Raw genomic sequence first — 18,606 nt, 5'->3', positions numbered from 1 at the left:
GTGTTTAGAATACTATGTATTATTATCAGCTTATATAACCTTTGGATTATAAGTTACCAGCATAACTAAAAGTTATGATTGTATCATCTTATCACATTTATGTTAAAATAGTTTTCATTTGATTAGAAGGAATTTTGGGATGCGTTGTATTTAATAATATCTTTCATATTACATTTTCTTTACTTTTGCATAACATTCTTATTTATGTGTATGTTAAAATTATTAAATTTTCCATTGTATACCACAACGCTCTTGCATAAATTTCCTTCATGACCTTTATCCATAAATCATTTTTATCATTAATTGTATTCGTCTCGGTCACATCAAATATAGTATTTGCCCGTTATCGCTGGTGTCATGAAAATTAATATTATTCTCAAACTAACTGAACACATTATGTTTCCATCTATTAATGCTGTCCTTGCATATGATTGATCCTGTTTTTGTTTTTAGAGATTAGGTTATACCTCATTCATACAGTCATCTCTTCGTGTCTTTGGATACCTAAACTTATTGGGCACTAAAAATCCAGGATTGTGCTGATATACGGTTAAACTACATACGTATATACGTTCATACATACTGCTTGCTTTTCAACGGCTTCACATTGCTTTTCTCAATATACTAGGTCACTTTTAAAATACTTTTAATAATTGCTCATGTTTTATGTATGCAATAAATATCAGAAAAGTCTTTATTTAGTCGTAATAGAAAGCAACGCTATTATAGTTCGACGTTTGTAGAGCAAAGTTATTCGCCATACTAACATTCTTAATATACGTTATTTAAGTAATTTTATGGACATTGTATTATTGCCGGTGGTTTTAATTTCCGACAAAAGCCATTACATTCGTCTATGTTGATCCACTGTGTGGATTATAAGTGAGAAGTGATCAACCTGAGTTGATTTTACTCATAGCACTTTATCAAATGGATGACTTTAAACTTACTTTTCCCCATAAGATTTATTAATCTTTAAGCTCTTCTTTCTTTTTTGTGGTTATCCGATTTGGCATACAGCGGGTATCAAGTAATATGATAAAAGGTTTTTATAATTGTTACATTTGATTCTGTCAAGATTTATTTGAAACAATATTTCTTGTAGCTTAAAGTAAATCCTAATATAATAAATCGCATGATCCTAAACTTTATACAGCTAAAAAAAGTGCCAATTACATAGGTAAAATTGTTTGTGTTTAATTGTAGGCTTTGCTAGCTTCACCAATATGGTATTTGTTGAAGCATTGACTGCATTCACAGGTTTCAGTAGACACTGTACCTTTACAGTGTTGAGAAGTTTTACGTTTTGCATATTAAAGCATAGGTAAGGATAAACATGAATATGCATTGACATATTATATATTTCCATTTTTCATATTATTTTAATATGTACATTTGCCAATTTTCTAAGTTCGTTATCATGACATTTGTAATTTTCAAACATAAACCTTGTAAATATAATTATGTAAATGTAGTCATATAGAATATTCAATTGTTCCTTCAACATCATTTTGAGATAATGCAACGTGGGTTTTTCGACAATGATTTGGAAATATGGTACATTTTAGGTATGTATTTATGAAATTATGATTTTTTTTTAATTGAAATAACACAATTATTAATTTCGATTCACATTTTTTCTAGCAATTAATATGCTAATGTTCTGATGTGAATTCAATGATTGGTCATCCCCATTTACTTCATTATATGTGATTTGCTAGCTAAGTTGCTTGTTTCCCTGAATGTCGAACCTTACTGCGTGAGACAATAAAATATGAACGGTACAAATGGTAGATAGTATATGTTTAGCTCGTAGTACAATAATTATTCTACATAGATATACGTACAGTGTGTGGATATGGATATGATTTAGTGTCCGAATATAAATAGTCTTGCACCGAGGTGAATATTAATCATGCTTATTGATATGTGTATGTTTATGGAGTCATTGATTACTATTATCACATACAGACCTAACTAGTGACAAATCATAAATCTCAATGGTAAGCTTTTGGTCCTTGTATGACATTCACCTTCACGTCGATATCTTCCTGCTTGAAGACTCCCACATTATCTAAACACATATGCCTTAGCCAAAGTTCTCTCCAATAACATTTGGAAAGTAACATTTTACACTGACTGACCAGTATTTTCAAATTCTAGCAGTCTAGTTCAAATTCAGTAACCAAAGGTAGTGATTCATGTGCACTCAGTTACGTAGATCTACACTCTTGATCACTGTGTTTGGTTGGAATGTGGGTCCTCGCTTATGTCATTTGATGTGTAGGTTATAACATTGGTTGTATCCAACCAATAGCTAAGATAAAATATGTATCCGATTTATAGTGTTGTTTATATTTTAATTTTGCTTTCATATACAGCACCCTTTTATGACCCTTGATAGATAAACTGATATGTCGTTTATCCGATGAATTTAAGGATTATTTCAGGACTCCCTTTTCCAATATATATGCTAACTATTACTTCGATGAGTTACTTTTGGGGTTACGTGTTATCACTTAACGAACCTTATAATTCTTTGTACTTGACCCTTTTATCTTCTTTTATTTGTTACCATAGAGGATTTGTATTTGCAACTGCTCTTTTACGTCATTCTAAAAATAACGCATCAGTGGTTTTTTTTTTTTTTTTTTTTTTTTTTTTTTTTTTTTTTTTTTTGCTTGTTTACAATTGTGTAGTTACCAGGTAATGTTCATTCTATATTATCAAATTGCTTTGAAACAGATATTACGAATCGTATGAGTACGACAGCAAGGAAATCATGCAGATACATGAGAATATACTTATTCTCAAATATGTTCGGGATAACTTTGTGGCATGACATATATATCTTAATCAATACATGTAATTTAAAATGAAGTCAGATTTACGTAGTACCTTACAGCTGAAACTTTTTTATTTTAAAAATGCCTTATTATCCATGCAAAGCTAGACACAGTATACCACATGCAAACTTGTAACAATGCTATTATTGACATAAACACATGTATGTGATATTTTGCAACTATATATACATATATATATATATGTATATATATATATATATATATATATATATATATATATATATATATATATATATAGATATAGATATATAATAACATGGTATTCAGAATTTGATAGTTATACATGTAAACACAATCTACTTTCGGAAATTATAAATCCATCATAAACATGAAACTATTTTTTTGTTGAAAGGGCTGAACGTATAGTATGCATCATGTTACGAAAGTTTGTCTAAAAATATGAAACAGAAAGAAGGTGAATCCAACACTTTGAACAACAACAAAAACAATTTATGTATCTACAATGCAAAGTGAGAATGCAATATATAATTATAGTTTTCTAAATTGAATTCCAACTGATCATACATGTCCTAGAGCACGTAAAACAAATATAGAATGTTCTTAATTAATTCCAGTAGTCTTGATTATCATCAGATAGGGCAGGGATGCATATCAGAATGTCATAAATAATTCAATGAATATTTTCTTTACCGCGCAAACATTCAAGTATGTTATTGTTCAACTCTTCTATGAGCAGCTTGTAACCAAGAATCGTACATAATTGATTTGAGTCTCTGTTGAAATATTTTGTGCTTAATTGTTCATTTAATGTTTTTGTTGTTATTTCAATCAATGCACGCGTTTATATTATTAATGTCGTCTTTTTTACTTTGATTTCGTTATAACTGTTGTAGGTTTTCGTTATTTCATTATTAGCTACTGTAAGCCAGATTGCTTACAATGTAAACGAAACCGCTGCAGACGTAATATTATAGTAAGAAACATTGATTAAATTAAATATCATAAATCAAGTGTACGTTTGATACTTTTGGAGGCAGAAATTAAGATATTGTCTTTTTTCCGTATCATCCATTCTCAGATTTTGCATTTGAAGTAGTCATGAACAATCTATGTGCCTGTGTGTCTGTTGTTATTTATGTACTTATATTGTTTTAAGATTTATGACGAGTGTCTCATGTTTTCATAGTTTGGGCTATATTATTACCATTGGGATTGAAACACTGTTCTCAACTCTGCGGTCATAAAACTGCTGGGATAAAATGTTGTACGTGATATACATGTATGTTTCATGTTTTCCAATGGGGTCGATTAATAGAATATTTGAAGTGATTATCAATCTTCAATTCATAAAACCGGTGACTGTAAGACTATGAATTGGTCTTGTATTGCTTCCAAACCTAATATTGAGCATGAATTATATTTTGCTGTATCACAGTTCTTCCCATGACTGATAAACGTTATAGAATCAAGTTTTTATTGTGAAATGGATATATTTGAAATATATAGCATAAAGAATTTAAAATCTCAAGAAATTTAGAACGTTTTTGCAAAGGTTCTTTCAAAAGATTAAAACCTTTTCTCAAAGATATACAATTTTCTTCGTACGAATATACTCATACCAATCGCCATTAGATATTTTTCAACTATTGCCGGACATAATAGTCATACTCGAGTTAAAAAATAACAAGGTGTTATAAAGAAGACTATTGTTAAACTTGCAATCCACTGAATGATTGTAACGAATTGAATCTGAACTTTGACCGTGATGATTTAGTGAATATATACAGCGCACAATGCAATATCCAGTTTTCGAGAGAAAATATCAACCAAATCAATGTTAAGATTCCTTTCCTACTTTATTTAAATTACACCTGTATTATATTCATATTGGTACAAAATGATTGGATAAAACATGATATGAATTTACAAATACAATTGTAAGGTAGATTTTTAAACAAAAAATTGAAATTAAGGAGTTTCATCTATCAATGGCAATAATAGAAAAAGCAAATTCCAGCATATCCATGAACATTTGTTCATCTACAAGAACTAAAAGAGGTGTCGATTGTAAATATTGAGATAATAAGCAATTACTTCTTTGGAACGATTATGTGAGCATAAGATGAATCAAACTGTTCGTGTATTGCTTATATTGGGTTGATTATGTTTCACAATTACATTAAAACATTCGCAAATTCAGATTTTCTAATTCATATATTTTAATGTCGGAGGAAAACGAAGCTAAAGTATACTTGACAGTGTAATAGATAATATGGAATATACAGCCCAATTGAACGAAAACTCTTATTTAATACATAAGATGCTAATTCCACAATGGCAAGTTCATATTTTTGTATTCACGGAGTGTATAAGGAAAAAATAAGCAAAGAAATTAATTCCAAATATGGACTCATTCACTCTTATTGTGTTCCTGTTTTAACTCTACAGACCTGTTATATTATGTATGTAGATCCTATACGAGAGAAAACACATTCGTTTGGATTACTTATTGGAATAAAATGTGCTCATTATTAAGACAATGCTATTATTTTGGAACTGGTACACATTTCTTCCAAAGATTTCTGGACAAGGCCATTTAGACAAATTCACGGTTCAGGAAGGCTCAGTACATTTACGGTTTTGACATTCATAAGGAACTTTTCATTAATTTAGGGGTTTCATTGACATTTATAAGTATAACACATAAAGAAATGCAATAAATGATTATTTAGTTGACAGGATACTTTTTTATTTTTATTACAGTCAGTGTTATGCAAATATAACTTAAAATCGTATAATTTGGGTTACAGTGGAGTAAACGTATACAATTCTTCTTAAAAGCAAGAATCCATAAACACAAGAAAATGTAAATAGCATTCTGGATTTATTTAGTAATGAATTTTATTAAACAAAAATTGAATTTAGACATTTTGGGTATTTTGTAGCAAATGATGTTTCCTTTTATAGACGTTACGTCTCCTAATTCGCTATATATAGTTGAAAAGTATTACATAAAAAAGTTACTTATTGTATTTATATCTTAGCCATTTTTTTGAAAAAGCTCTTTTGATATGCATTTTATTCCTTATGCTTTATTTAGTTTGTATTCTACAAATTATAACAATATTGAATTATAGTGCAACAGTTATTTCAAGCGGGCATAATTCAAATTTCACTCATTAAATTAACACACTTTAAAGAAAGTAACATAGTTTGCATTTACCAATTAGATAATGCCAGATAAACAAAGTTATAAACTTATAAATCGATTTATAAGGTACATTCAAGCGGGTAAGCATGTATTAGCTTAACAAATTTATGTCCATAAATAGTACATTGCAATAAATACTACATGCGAACAACATACATTAAAATTATTTATTATCTCGGTCTGTAACTGTAATAAAATATATATAGATAATATTCCAACATCATATACGATATCCTGTATTGTTTGTTGATATTGTTTATAAGAAGATATATAATGGTTGATATAATAATTTCCTTTAGTATTATGCTCTATATTTTTGAAAAGCCATTAACTAACCCGTTAAGCCATTAACTCTGCAAGTAAAATGTTCAGCCATAAAAGTACATCACACCTTAATACATCATACTGCGATAATTGCATTTAGAACTATTACATGCATTTATTTTGACTAAATGTGTTTTACCTGTTATAACTACAGCGAAATGCGCTGTAGTCGTCAATACAGTATTTTACGAAAAAAGTACTTTAATGTTCATGTGGGGAATGATGACATCCAGCGTTTTTTGCACCGTTTCGTTGACCCGGAATTGGCTTGTGAATTAAATGATCTGAACATATGTCCTCTCCAACAACAAAATTTTTGTGTAAGGATTGTGGATGTGCCTCATTCATTGTTTACCACTGACATATGGTGACTCTTCGAAGTTTTAATTTCATAATTTGTGTGACTCCAGTGGCTTATGTAAACCGGGGCTCCTCACGTTCTCCTTATAAGCTTAATACATACCGTTGTGATATTCTTTTGTCACAATGTATACTGGTTGATATCACCAGACTGCGGTTCAAAATATGTATACTCCATATAGAAGACGAATTTATCATGCGTCTATAATCATTTTGCTCTACAATCTGAACCCAATGAAGACACGTTGTGTAGTTTTTGATTCAGAAAACATTTCTTACTCTATCTGGCAGAATGTATATGGATGGATATCGCCAGACTGTGGTTCCGAATATGTACACCCCATATAGAAGACGAATATTTCATGCATCAATAACCATTTTACTCTACAGTCTAAACCCATTGAAGACAGGTTGTGGAATTATTGGATCAGAAAACATTTCTTACTCTGTCTGGTTTTGTAACATTGATAATATGTGAATTTTCTACATTTTGCTCCAATATTTTTAAAAAAAAAGTAAAGCAAATATGTAAGCGCAGAAGTAAATTATACGTTATTGCTTATTCATACTGAATTAAAATAATTATTTACCTCATTAAACCCTTTGAGTAATCATGTAAACAAAATGGCTTAATTAAAATTACGTCATATAGTTAAACGTTCCGTTAAGTGTCTAATTCTACATACCAATTTACTATTCAGAGACTGTCTAATGTATCGTAAAGGTTATAAATCAAAAAGTGCTCATAAGTTTTGTTACCTGGACATTGTTAACGCACTTGCTGGTAGAGTCAATTGATCCTGCGTTTGTTGCCATGATTTGAACGTTTACACAATGAAGTACATTTGCCGGATACAATGTGTTAAGAAACATTGACTATAGGTGTATATAAAGAAAAATTCTTTCTCGATATGAATGACATTCGCGCGCAGTAATGTGGCGATTGTGGATCGGGTTTCCTACACCTGTCACTGCTCTGAAGACCTTTGTTTGAATCGAAATCCATTAAATTGGACATTTGAGTTTATATCATAATGACAATAGAAAGTTCAGTCAATAGCAAATCAACACAACCTAATGATGTAATCTTCCACCTTAACAGTTGAACGTTTAGCTATTCTGAAGACATTATTTATAATCCAATCATTTTGATCGAACTTGCAATTGGATTTACATCATCAATCTCTTAGAAGTGTTTGACGGTGAGCAACGTACACAACTATTCATGACATATATTCGCATCCATATGGCTCAGTTTTTTGTGTGCTTTGCAGACCATATTTTTATATCTTTTTAAATAAACCTGAAACTTGGGCTTTATCATAAATATATCGAAATCAATATTTCCTTGAGAGAGGTTTGAGGTTTCACATCTCGTTTTCTGAGTTTGCTTGTACTTAGAAAGTAATATCTATATTATGTTTTGGTCAAATTTGAAATATAGGTTTATATTAGCGAACTATACAATGATTTCGAACACCACGTTTATATAAACACAGAAAACAAATTATTTTAGCAACGAAGACATTTTTTTTTTCGTTTCACTTTTGGTATGATATATTTTCATCCGTAGTATGATACTTTCTTCCATATATTACAGAATGTCAGCAAATTTCTAGGTGAGTATGTACGCTTTGAAATTTTTTTATATATTGTTAACAACGAATCATGATCAATTATCTAAGAATAAAACTCGTAGCCGATTAACACTTCACAAATATACATTTATTTGTTCAGAAGTTAAACAAAAACAACAATGATGACACAGATGTAGAGGTTTCAACTAGACCCAAAGTGAAACGAATAGCTGCGATGTTCGAAGGACTTATGATAAATGAAGCTGCCCAGACAAATGAAGATACAGAAGGTACAATACTACAAATATGTTTTGTCTTCTATTCAAAATGGTTGTTTTTGTTGTTGGGGTTTTTTTGTGTTTGTTTTTTTTTTTTTTTGTTTTGCTTTTTTTTTTCTTGGCCTGTGTTGTTTGAGTGAGCAGAGAGTATTGGTCTTCCACGGGGAATGATGTAATACATAGTTCTTATATTAAAAGATAAAATGACTTGTCTTTCCTGCCATAACGTGGGTAAGAAGAGGTAGAAAATAGGCACAATTGAAGGTATATACCTAATATTTTATCATCTTCGCAATATTCGCTTAAACAGTCAATTAAGTAAAATTGTATAAAAAACATGCAAATACCCATTCCTTTAGAAGGATACGTAAAACTGGCTCCGCCCAATTGCGCTATGATTTTGTCATTGCAAGTGATGATAGGCGCGAGAACATGTTACATTTGATATATGGGAATAAAAATCAAATCATTAGTTTACTCTTCCTACTTATACCGAATAAAATATGCAATATTATAAACTTAAGCAAAAGCATACTTTAACCATGATTGGCCTACCAAGTAACATAATTTTACTCACTTTCCCAAGCCTTAGTTGTGCGTTTTCGGTAAGAATGTCGTGGTTGAAACGCAATGATATTAAATTTGAACTCCATTTTATAAGTAATGCACCATGAAACTACACTATTTTAACATATTTGAAGTTATCTTTACGAAAAAAGATACTGAAATTTATATAGAGCTCTGAAGAGCGAAACTAATTCATGAAAAGACAAAGTCAACGTCAGTTATCGTGCGGAGAAAAGAAAAGCACTGGAATTTGAAACAGAGATAGACCATAAAAGTGTAAGCATCAATACACCAACATTCAATTATCGCATTCTTCGGCAACATGTATAACTAGTCTGCTAACTGTTTGGTACCGTAATCATATCGTCTCTCTATGAGTTCACCCTTCCACATACCTACTAAACATTAGTCTAATTCAGCAACCTACATGGAAACGTTAGTAGCGATCAAAAACTTTATGTTACCAAGTCGAAATTGTTTGATCGCCTTGGACATTGAGAACAGGTGTTCCTTCAGCGATAAATTAATGACCTATAACTATCAAATCTAACGATTTAATTTAATTTTATTAAAGACTAATTATACAAGCACCAGGTTATGCTTATACTGCTACATTAATCTGTTTGACATATTTCTAATCTGTTTCGACCTCAGGCCAAACATAAAAATGCACTGTTTGGAGTTCTCTAAACAGTCCTTCTCCCTCTAAATTCTGTCATGGTTTATATTTATAGAGCATATGAGTAAACATTCGATGAATCATACTTTCATAGTTTTAGACACATTATCGCAATTTCGATGCAATTGAAACATTGTTATCTGTTCTGCGTCCATTGGAATAAAATGTAGATCTTGATACAAATTTATGTTTCACTTTTTTCATTCATCCTTAAAATTGTTACGTTTTAGCGGTAACTTTTACAATTTGTTTGTGATGGTTGGTATTTAGCGGCACTTTAAGCACACGCTTGACTACATCGTATCAGGACCAAGACACATTAGATTAAGGACTTAGCGTTACTTTTCTTTTCTAATTTCTTGAAGCTAAACCACTCAGAAAAAGAAGGCTGCTATTAACAGGAAGAAACCTTATTAGAAAAAATGTGGGCAACGCTTATGAAAGTGGTCCAAACAAACAGAGCAAAAAAGAGACTTCTACAAACCCAGCGATAGATGGTACGCCAACAGAAAACAAGGTTTGTTGTGACGTTACATGACTAGTTTACTAGTATATTTTTAATGGTTTTTTTTCTTCATTACCGTCAAAGGTTTGGTTGATGCATAGGTTTATAGCAGTTTCATAGCGCATTTACATGGATAGCTGCATGAATCTTTAAAAGCTCCTCCAGGACAACACATATTGTCAAAAGTAGAAACTGGTTATGGTAAAGATGAAATTTCTGTCTCTGTAAACTACAGGTACTCGTATTAATCTGACCTTTCAGTAAGAGTGTAGCATTTGTAATAATGTCAAGCAAAATATTGTCATACCTGCACTATATAACAGAAGATAGGATATAATAGCATTCCCTCCAACCCGTTTGGAGCGCACAACGGGAGTTGTTTTATGCACATGCAAACAATATCTTTGTAACTGAGGTCAATCAGTCATTTAATTATGAATCAATGTTGATAAAACCATGAATGAGTTGGAATGTTGTGATACACACTGTCCATCCGTCCGTCTGCATATTACCATGCCTCCTGAAATGATAAATGGAATTTTAGAAACCATTTTTAACTATGTTTCCCACATAAAGAAAGGAAAAGCACATGCTACATGGTGGGATATAGGAGCAATGGGAGCAGGTGTATAGTTTGGCCTGCAGACTCGGAAATACTGTAAATGCTACAACTCATTTGAAAAGATTGATGTCCTTACAAACACCTTGATCACTCACCTATATAATCACATTACCCTCCACGCTTACCATGAAACCCACACTCCATATATTACTGCTTCTACCTATATATCCCTTGCAACATTATTCCTAAACTGCAGAGTAGAAATCAAAAAATGCTGCAGATATATTTCCCTTTATGTAGTCATGTCCACTAACTGTGTTTCTCTCAATCTCCTATTCGTTATTTCCTGGCATGGTGCCAAACGTCCGATGTATAAAACGTTCCATAACAATACTAGTTTTACATTTTGTTTATTTTAGGGATATATATATATATATATATATATATATATATATATATATATATATATATATATATATATATATATATATATATATATATATACATATGTATATATGCATATGCAATCATAGTGGGAAGTCACATTGTATAAGTAAACTATTTTACTTCATGAGCTTTGTACCATTGCCTAGAGATGAAATATGTTATTCAAAGCCACGAAATTGTAATGGCGATTAATTGCAAATATTATGTGTGTATAGGGCGTCCACCTCGGATGAGGGATGTCGCGGGTTCGATCCCCAGCCGAGTCATACCAATTACTTTTTAAAATGGTACTAACAGCTACCTCGCTTGGCGCTCTGCATTAAGAGGTTATTTTTAGGACTGGTCGGCCTGGTATCAGGATAATGTGCATGAGTGGGATATCATGCTACATGTCTGCGGCATGATGTCCCAGTGCTAGACATCAATATAAACTGCCCCACTACAGACATCGTAGCAATATGACTAAAAGAAATGTAAAGCTACGTTAAAAATCTAAATCACACACACACGAACTTCCATCTGAATTAACTCCGTTAAAAAGTCAACGAAGCACAACAATTGCCTTCAGTATTCCTGTATAGCCCTTTTCCAAAGCGCCATAAGAAAATGTAATCTCTTCATATTGATAACCTCACATTAAATCACTCATTTATTTTGTGTGGTTTTGTTTTGCTTGTTTGTTCTTTTTTTCTTCAGAAATGCCTACATCGCTTTGTCTATGTTAGCACCTGCTGTAATTTAAAATAGCATAGTGTAATCGTCATTCTGGTTACTGTAGATTTTTGCTGGCAACACATTTGAAATGTTTTGAAAATATGTATTAAGTGTTCATATATCCTTTTTCTTAACTCTCTTAAATTTGGAATTTTGACACGTGCCTTACGACCCTAATACCTAATTAATTTCATCTAAACAGAGCACCTCTGTAACTTAGCAATGAATATAGTCTTATAAAATAACATCCTTCTTATATGTACTCGTTCTTTTGGACATTAATATCTCGCCTGGCCTTAAAGCCAAGTGTGTTATAGTATGTAGTCAGTAATTTGGCCTTTGTGTTACTCCATATCACTCTGGATGACAGGTTCAATATCTTTATCCAATTTTAGCATGCACCATTAGGATACCCGTCTATCTTCCATATGATTAATATCAACAATGATAATCAGTAATCTTACATTTGATTTCTGAGTTTTGTACACTCTGGAAACCACCTTTCCTTTTAGAGTAAGGTCAAACTTGAAATATGGTATTATGACATAAATATCTCCGAAGGATGGAATAAAAGGCAATATTCAAGCATCCAAACTGAGCGTTCTTGCAACCGAATGAATGTAAGTTTTATATATTACATGTCTAATCCGAATTTGAAAAAAACAAAATAACTATTGAACATGAATTTATTATACCAAGATCACAAACAAGTTCGGCAATGAGTGAAATCCTGTTATTTTCTGCATTGGATTTGTTGTGTTACGACTATGTCGTCAAAGAAACGTACATAATGGTCATCCAAGAATGTGAAATGTCAAGATGGTGTTGTCCAGAATTCTTTCGAATAATTTAAAATAGTTCCAGAATAATTTGATAGTCCGAATAATGAGCACTTTCTATCACCACTGAACAGTGAAAACATATGTTTCTCTTCAACATAAAATACCTCTACAGACTTACATCAAGAACACAGAAGCATGAATGATTCCAGAAAACGGACTGAAACTGAACGCCAAATTTTCTCCTTTTATACACCATACTTTGCGACTGTGGTTCGCACTTGACCACGTGTAATAACATAAACTATTGATTTAGTACAAACTGCGTATATCTACATGACCTCGCGCAACCACTGGGAATGCACAGGATTCTTCTTGAAATTTCCATATCCCATCTGCCACTCAGAAATTACGCCATACGCGCCATTTTAAGTCTTATTATTACGAGTAGTAATACTAATTCTCCACACATAGGTCAAATAGATCCTACCTAACTTGAGTTTTTAACAGAGCCAAATTACGTACACAATTTTGAATAAAACATTCTTTGCAAAGTTTGCGACCAAGAATGAACATTATGAAATAAATACCATCATATACCAAACGTTACAGAATATATAAGCATACATAACAGTTGAGATTGTCGTGAACATTAATCTTCCATTTTGATCATATTTATATATGGCCTTAAATCAATAAGATCTCGATGTATGAGATATTTAGCATTATTCACATATATTATTGATGTGATCTTACATCAAATTGGCTTAGTTTGTTTCCAAGATATAAGATCACATTACTTCATCCGGCTGAAGTCCTTAGCTGTGTTTGATATTAATTTGTAGATGATATGCCTGATTGTTTTCAGCATTCATTCAATCCTATGTATTTGTCATTCCGACAACTCGGAAAAAAATCATTGTTTGCCGATTTTGTAAATTGCTCGAAGTTCATGCCTAACTTCACACAAAGCGGTACACACATTTTTCAATCAGAATGTTTACAATTGCTTTTCTACCAGACATGTAAGGTACCATTAAACAAATTCTGAAAATCTGCCTTCATATAAACAAATTGTTCTTATGTTTACTAATAAGTTTATCTTGCCTCTCTACACTTTTTCTCTACATATGTTTGTCATAACTAAACTGTAAAGTGTTTGTTCAACAATGAATAGCATATTACAAAAATCTTAAGGGATTGTAAGCTAAGTCGTTTCAGGGAGAAATGTTCGTCGGAGGCGAAAGGACTTAACCTAGTCAATATAAGGTTTAAACCTATTGCCTTATATTTGGGAAGACATAACGCACACATGCACACACTCAACGGAGATCCAAATCAATGGCAGCAGGTAAACTGCACCAGTTTCGATGGGTGCCGTTTATCCGCTGCCAATGGCTCGAATCGCTTTGTAGTAAGAATTAAAAATACTCTAACTTGTATAACAGTAGTGTTCGTATTTCATTTGCATTATGCCTGGTATTATCAATCATTCTCCTGTAGAATCCAGGGATAGCACATTCCGTATTGTTTGGTGTATGCTTGTAATTACATATACCTAATCCTATATAACATGATTTATTTCGTAGGAATGCATAATGAATGTGATGCTAGATAATAATTAATTAGCAGGTCACCATGCGAGTGTGTATGCTACGCACAAATGCATATAACATCAACTTGGTAGTATCAATATTTGGTGATGTATACTTGGTCGTGGAATAATATATAAAATAATATATACTGGTGCTTGTACTCGCGTTGATGGGAACCTGTTACGTGTGGACCTAGTTAAAATCTTAATAGAGGGAGAATCAAAAAACTGATTGTGGGTAACTTTGAATCGTTCTAATCCTCATGCAAATTCCTGTTTTGCTAGTTAATGCAGCTTAAGAGGTTGCAAACGTGAGTGTTAGGTACCATCTGAACTGTATCTAAAGTGTCGTTGAAATATGTGGTCGATGGAAATTGTCGACATTATTTGTTTGTTGGTTGTTTTTTTTTTTTTCTTCTAGAGGCGGTCAGCGTATCGTATGTAATAAAAAATGAAAATCCCTTTGATTACCCGATAAAACATTCAGAAAACCCTAAGGCAGAGCGATTCGACTACCTGGTACATCTCGTCCGAGGTTGTTATACATTAACTAATTTTGATTTACTGGCTATGGCAGTGTCAATCAAGCATTTCCTATGTGTCTGTACGCGGAATAAACTCGGAGCGAAATGCTCTCAAGCGCTAGTCAACGGCTACTGTTTTTGTCAAAAATATCATTATAATCTGGATAGGCGAATATATATACATCATTTGGTGTGCATTAGAGTGTTCAACAACACCATGCACGCTTGTTGATTTCTGATGTTTATTTATAAAGTCCACCTGAAAGTATACTAAATGAATGGTGACAATTGCGGACGAAAGGTATCAGTGGCTATCGCGTAATCAAGAAACTGAATAGGTTTGTCACTAAAGCGGGTCAGACCGAGATTACCAGCATTATTATTGCTAATGTAAATATTGTGAGCCTGGGATACGGCTGGATATATGATTGGAAGCCAAGAAAAGAAAATGCAAATCGCGTAGACTCTGTATTTTACAGACAGGATCTTGCATCAAGCTGTATCTGTTCTCATCAACTTGCTTAAAATGATCTCTTCAATGATATGAAAGCGATTAGTTTGACACTCGGATGACAAGTCGCTAGATGGATCATCAAATTATCTCCAAAGACCAAGATATATCTTGGCGATTGCTTAAGGTATCCAAAATACGTTCATTGAAGATAAACCTATAGAAAGAAATATGACAAACATGGATAACAAAAACATAACTTCCGAGAGAACATTATCCGTAATATAATATAGTTAGCTAGGGTAATACAAATGCGAGGCTGCTTTTGAAACTTTAGCGAACGCAGCAAATGTCACACACTGGGTTGCGCTAGCATAGCTAGCCAAATAACCGCTGTGGCAAATTTTCCTACCCTCGCCAAGGAAGGTTTCACATTAAAAGTTTCTTAGATCGTCGTATATGCGGCTAAACGTATGTATACACGTTCACCGCTAACATAGACGCGGCTGTTCTAAGTGGACCCGGGCAACGAAATTATTCGAACCATTGTTGCATTGTTAACAAATGAAATGTTGCTGGTTCAGCTTGGACACATTGGTATAAACTTTGTTTATACATGTTCTGGTTATTACAATATGATTATTGTTTTTCAACAGTTTCTTAGAAAATACGGTATTGCATAAATGTCATACAGAACCAGTATTGTAATAAATGTTGTTCGTGGTTTTCTTAGAATGTCTACAAAAATAAAAGTTGATGTAAAATAAGGTTTACAATACAATCCTGTTAAAATGTCATGTTTGCTTTCGAATTTGTGTTTTCAATTGATGGAGTTATGCACATTTTAAATTTTAAATTAAAACTTTATTTTATTCTGTAGACAGATGCAAAATGCTACATTATATTCTGTATTATTCATACATGGCTTATGCTCAGAGTTAAGACAGTGTATCTGACTAAATCTAATGGATTTGTGTACCTCATTAGGTGAAAACTTAAACTCACAAACCTTGATTGCAACTGGTGTACCTCATTAGGTGAAACTTAAACTCACAAACCGTCACTACAACTGGTGTACCTCATTAGGTGAAAACTTAAACTCACAAACCGTCCCTACAACTGGTGTACCTCATTAGGTGAAAACTTAAACTCACAAACCGTGATTGCAACTGGTGTATCTCATTAGGTGAAAACATAAACTCACAAACCGCGAATGCAACTGTTATCGTTTCCAACAGTGTAGTTTTCATTCCTTCCATCTTTCAGGGGCAAGGCGGATCGGGTGACGACACATATTTGGAACTGTCGGATTCATTGGAAATGGGATGTGATGTTATAGAGGAAATTTCAATTACGGTAATATTAACTGAGCTTGAAAATAGCAGTAGTACAGTTGCAAAGTACACGCAGTCTACAAATCAAAGAATAGACAGTGAATCTAAATGTAAATGTATGTTAGTCCTTATGTGCAACATACATACATATTCTCTTGTGTCTCAAGAATAAGTACGAACATTATAAACTATTAATTACGAAGAGTACTGCTACAGGGTCAAAGCCTTTTAAGTTCTTTTTTCTATAAGTATAACTCATTTACATAGCAATAATGTCTTATAACTGGGATTCATGAAATATCTTATTGTGAGTATATATCTTTCGGATGTATCCAAAAGTATGTACAGTGTCAAGAAAGTACAAAAATGGAAGAAATTAAACCCTATCGACATGTTATTGCTTAGATTAAAATCAACGATACAGTATTTGTTTTTTTTTTTTTATATTTTCTCTTCATTTATATTTTATATCACTTAAAACTCGGTAATGATAATACAAGGTTTCTCATTCATTTTCCATTTTTAACGGATCGAGTATTTTCGTAATATTGTTTTATCTGGACCTCTATCTTGTTTTCTTAAATAGAAGAACACATTGCTGATAGAAACGTAAGTGATCACCGTCTTCAACACTCTCTTGCTTCAAGAGAGAATACACAACAGTATTAATATCATTGCAAAAAAATTAGAATATCTGATAAAATGGATTGACTTTATCACATGTGTGAGATAATGTCCGTTTCCATGCCTGTATCGATCGCTCTTACTTACGTGCATTGGTACCACATCTGTAAATACAAAAAGTTGTTACCATTTTGTGGGAACTTAATGTAATATTGCAGTGTGATATTGAATTATACCAATGCTGGTCGGATTGTAAGGTATGATTCTTGTATTGAGAGGATACATTGTTCAAAGAATTGTGTTCATGATTTGACAGCATCAATGTGTTTTCTAGTCAAACTTTAGTAAGTAAATAAAATGTGCCTGGTGTAGCCACATAAATGTGTGAATGCAGAGTTGATGTCATGTATTCAACACATATAGAGGTTGATGTTTCGACAGTAATTAACTGCCTGAAGCACATTTTCATTGTCACATTTCAAATTTATTTTATTCTGTCAACTAAAGCAAAATGCCACACCCTGTCGTAAATTATTTATGCAAAGGTTATGAACATTTTTAAGAAACAATTAATTTTATGCAAAGAAGATATGTTGCTCATTATTTACTAAATGATATTAACCAAACGTGAAGGCAATTATTAACATTTCCAACAAATGCGTTCATCATTTCTTCCATCGTTTAGGGGCAAGGAAGATGGTATAATGACCCATGTCTGACAAACGACTTTGAAGCTGAACTGGGATGCGACATAGTAGATGAATGCTCTGAAACGGTAACGATACAAGAGAGGAAAATATCAGTAGTACATGTTTCACCTATAAGATCAATGTCTCCGGAAGAAAGCAAATATCAATATCAGTAGATGAAATCAAAGTCATTGGATCTAAATGCTTTAATTTGTCTGTCATTGGGTATGAAAATTTTTATTTAATGAACATCTATTCAAAAGATAAAGTATTTATTACATTTCAAACGTGCTGCAGCTGGACCAAAGCGTTCTCCTAAGTTCGTTCGCTTCCTCTCCGTTTAGCTCGTGTACAGAGAGGAAACCGCGTTTTAAATAGTATTTACAAATATGCTTCTGTGCAATGATCTCTGTTTCAGTAATTGTGCATTTTTTATTAGAGGTGTAATTATACATTTGACTTTGTACACACTTTGTAAAGCTTGATTACAAATGAACTGCACCTTTTATTTATATATTTGTAAATAAAAGGTGAGCTTCGATTAGTGATAATATTAAGC

The 18,606-nt window shown here is 32.4% G+C and overlaps 1 protein-coding gene across 1 annotated transcript in view; it reads left to right on the top strand.

Moving 5' to 3' along the window:
• LOC149786740 (uncharacterized) overlaps positions 1 to 18,606 on the top strand; it is a 66,303-nt gene that overhangs the window by 34,555 nt on the left and 13,142 nt on the right. The window contains exons 5-8 of the mRNA XM_089977246.1: positions 8,461 to 8,590; positions 10,190 to 10,341; positions 16,667 to 16,756; positions 18,044 to 18,133. Of these exons, the coding sequence (XP_089833372.1) occupies positions 8,461 to 8,590; positions 10,190 to 10,341; positions 16,667 to 16,756; positions 18,044 to 18,133 (462 nt within the window). The remainder of the gene's footprint in view (positions 1 to 8,460; positions 8,591 to 10,189; positions 10,342 to 16,666; positions 16,757 to 18,043; positions 18,134 to 18,606) is intronic.

This window comes from Sinohyriopsis cumingii, chromosome 12 (assembly GCF_028554795.1).
Source record: "Sinohyriopsis cumingii isolate HCF-2022 chromosome 12, ASM2855479v2, whole genome shotgun sequence".
Taxonomy (NCBI): domain Eukaryota; kingdom Metazoa; phylum Mollusca; class Bivalvia; order Unionida; family Unionidae; genus Sinohyriopsis; species Sinohyriopsis cumingii.
This window is presented reverse-complemented; position numbering and strand designations above follow the sequence as displayed.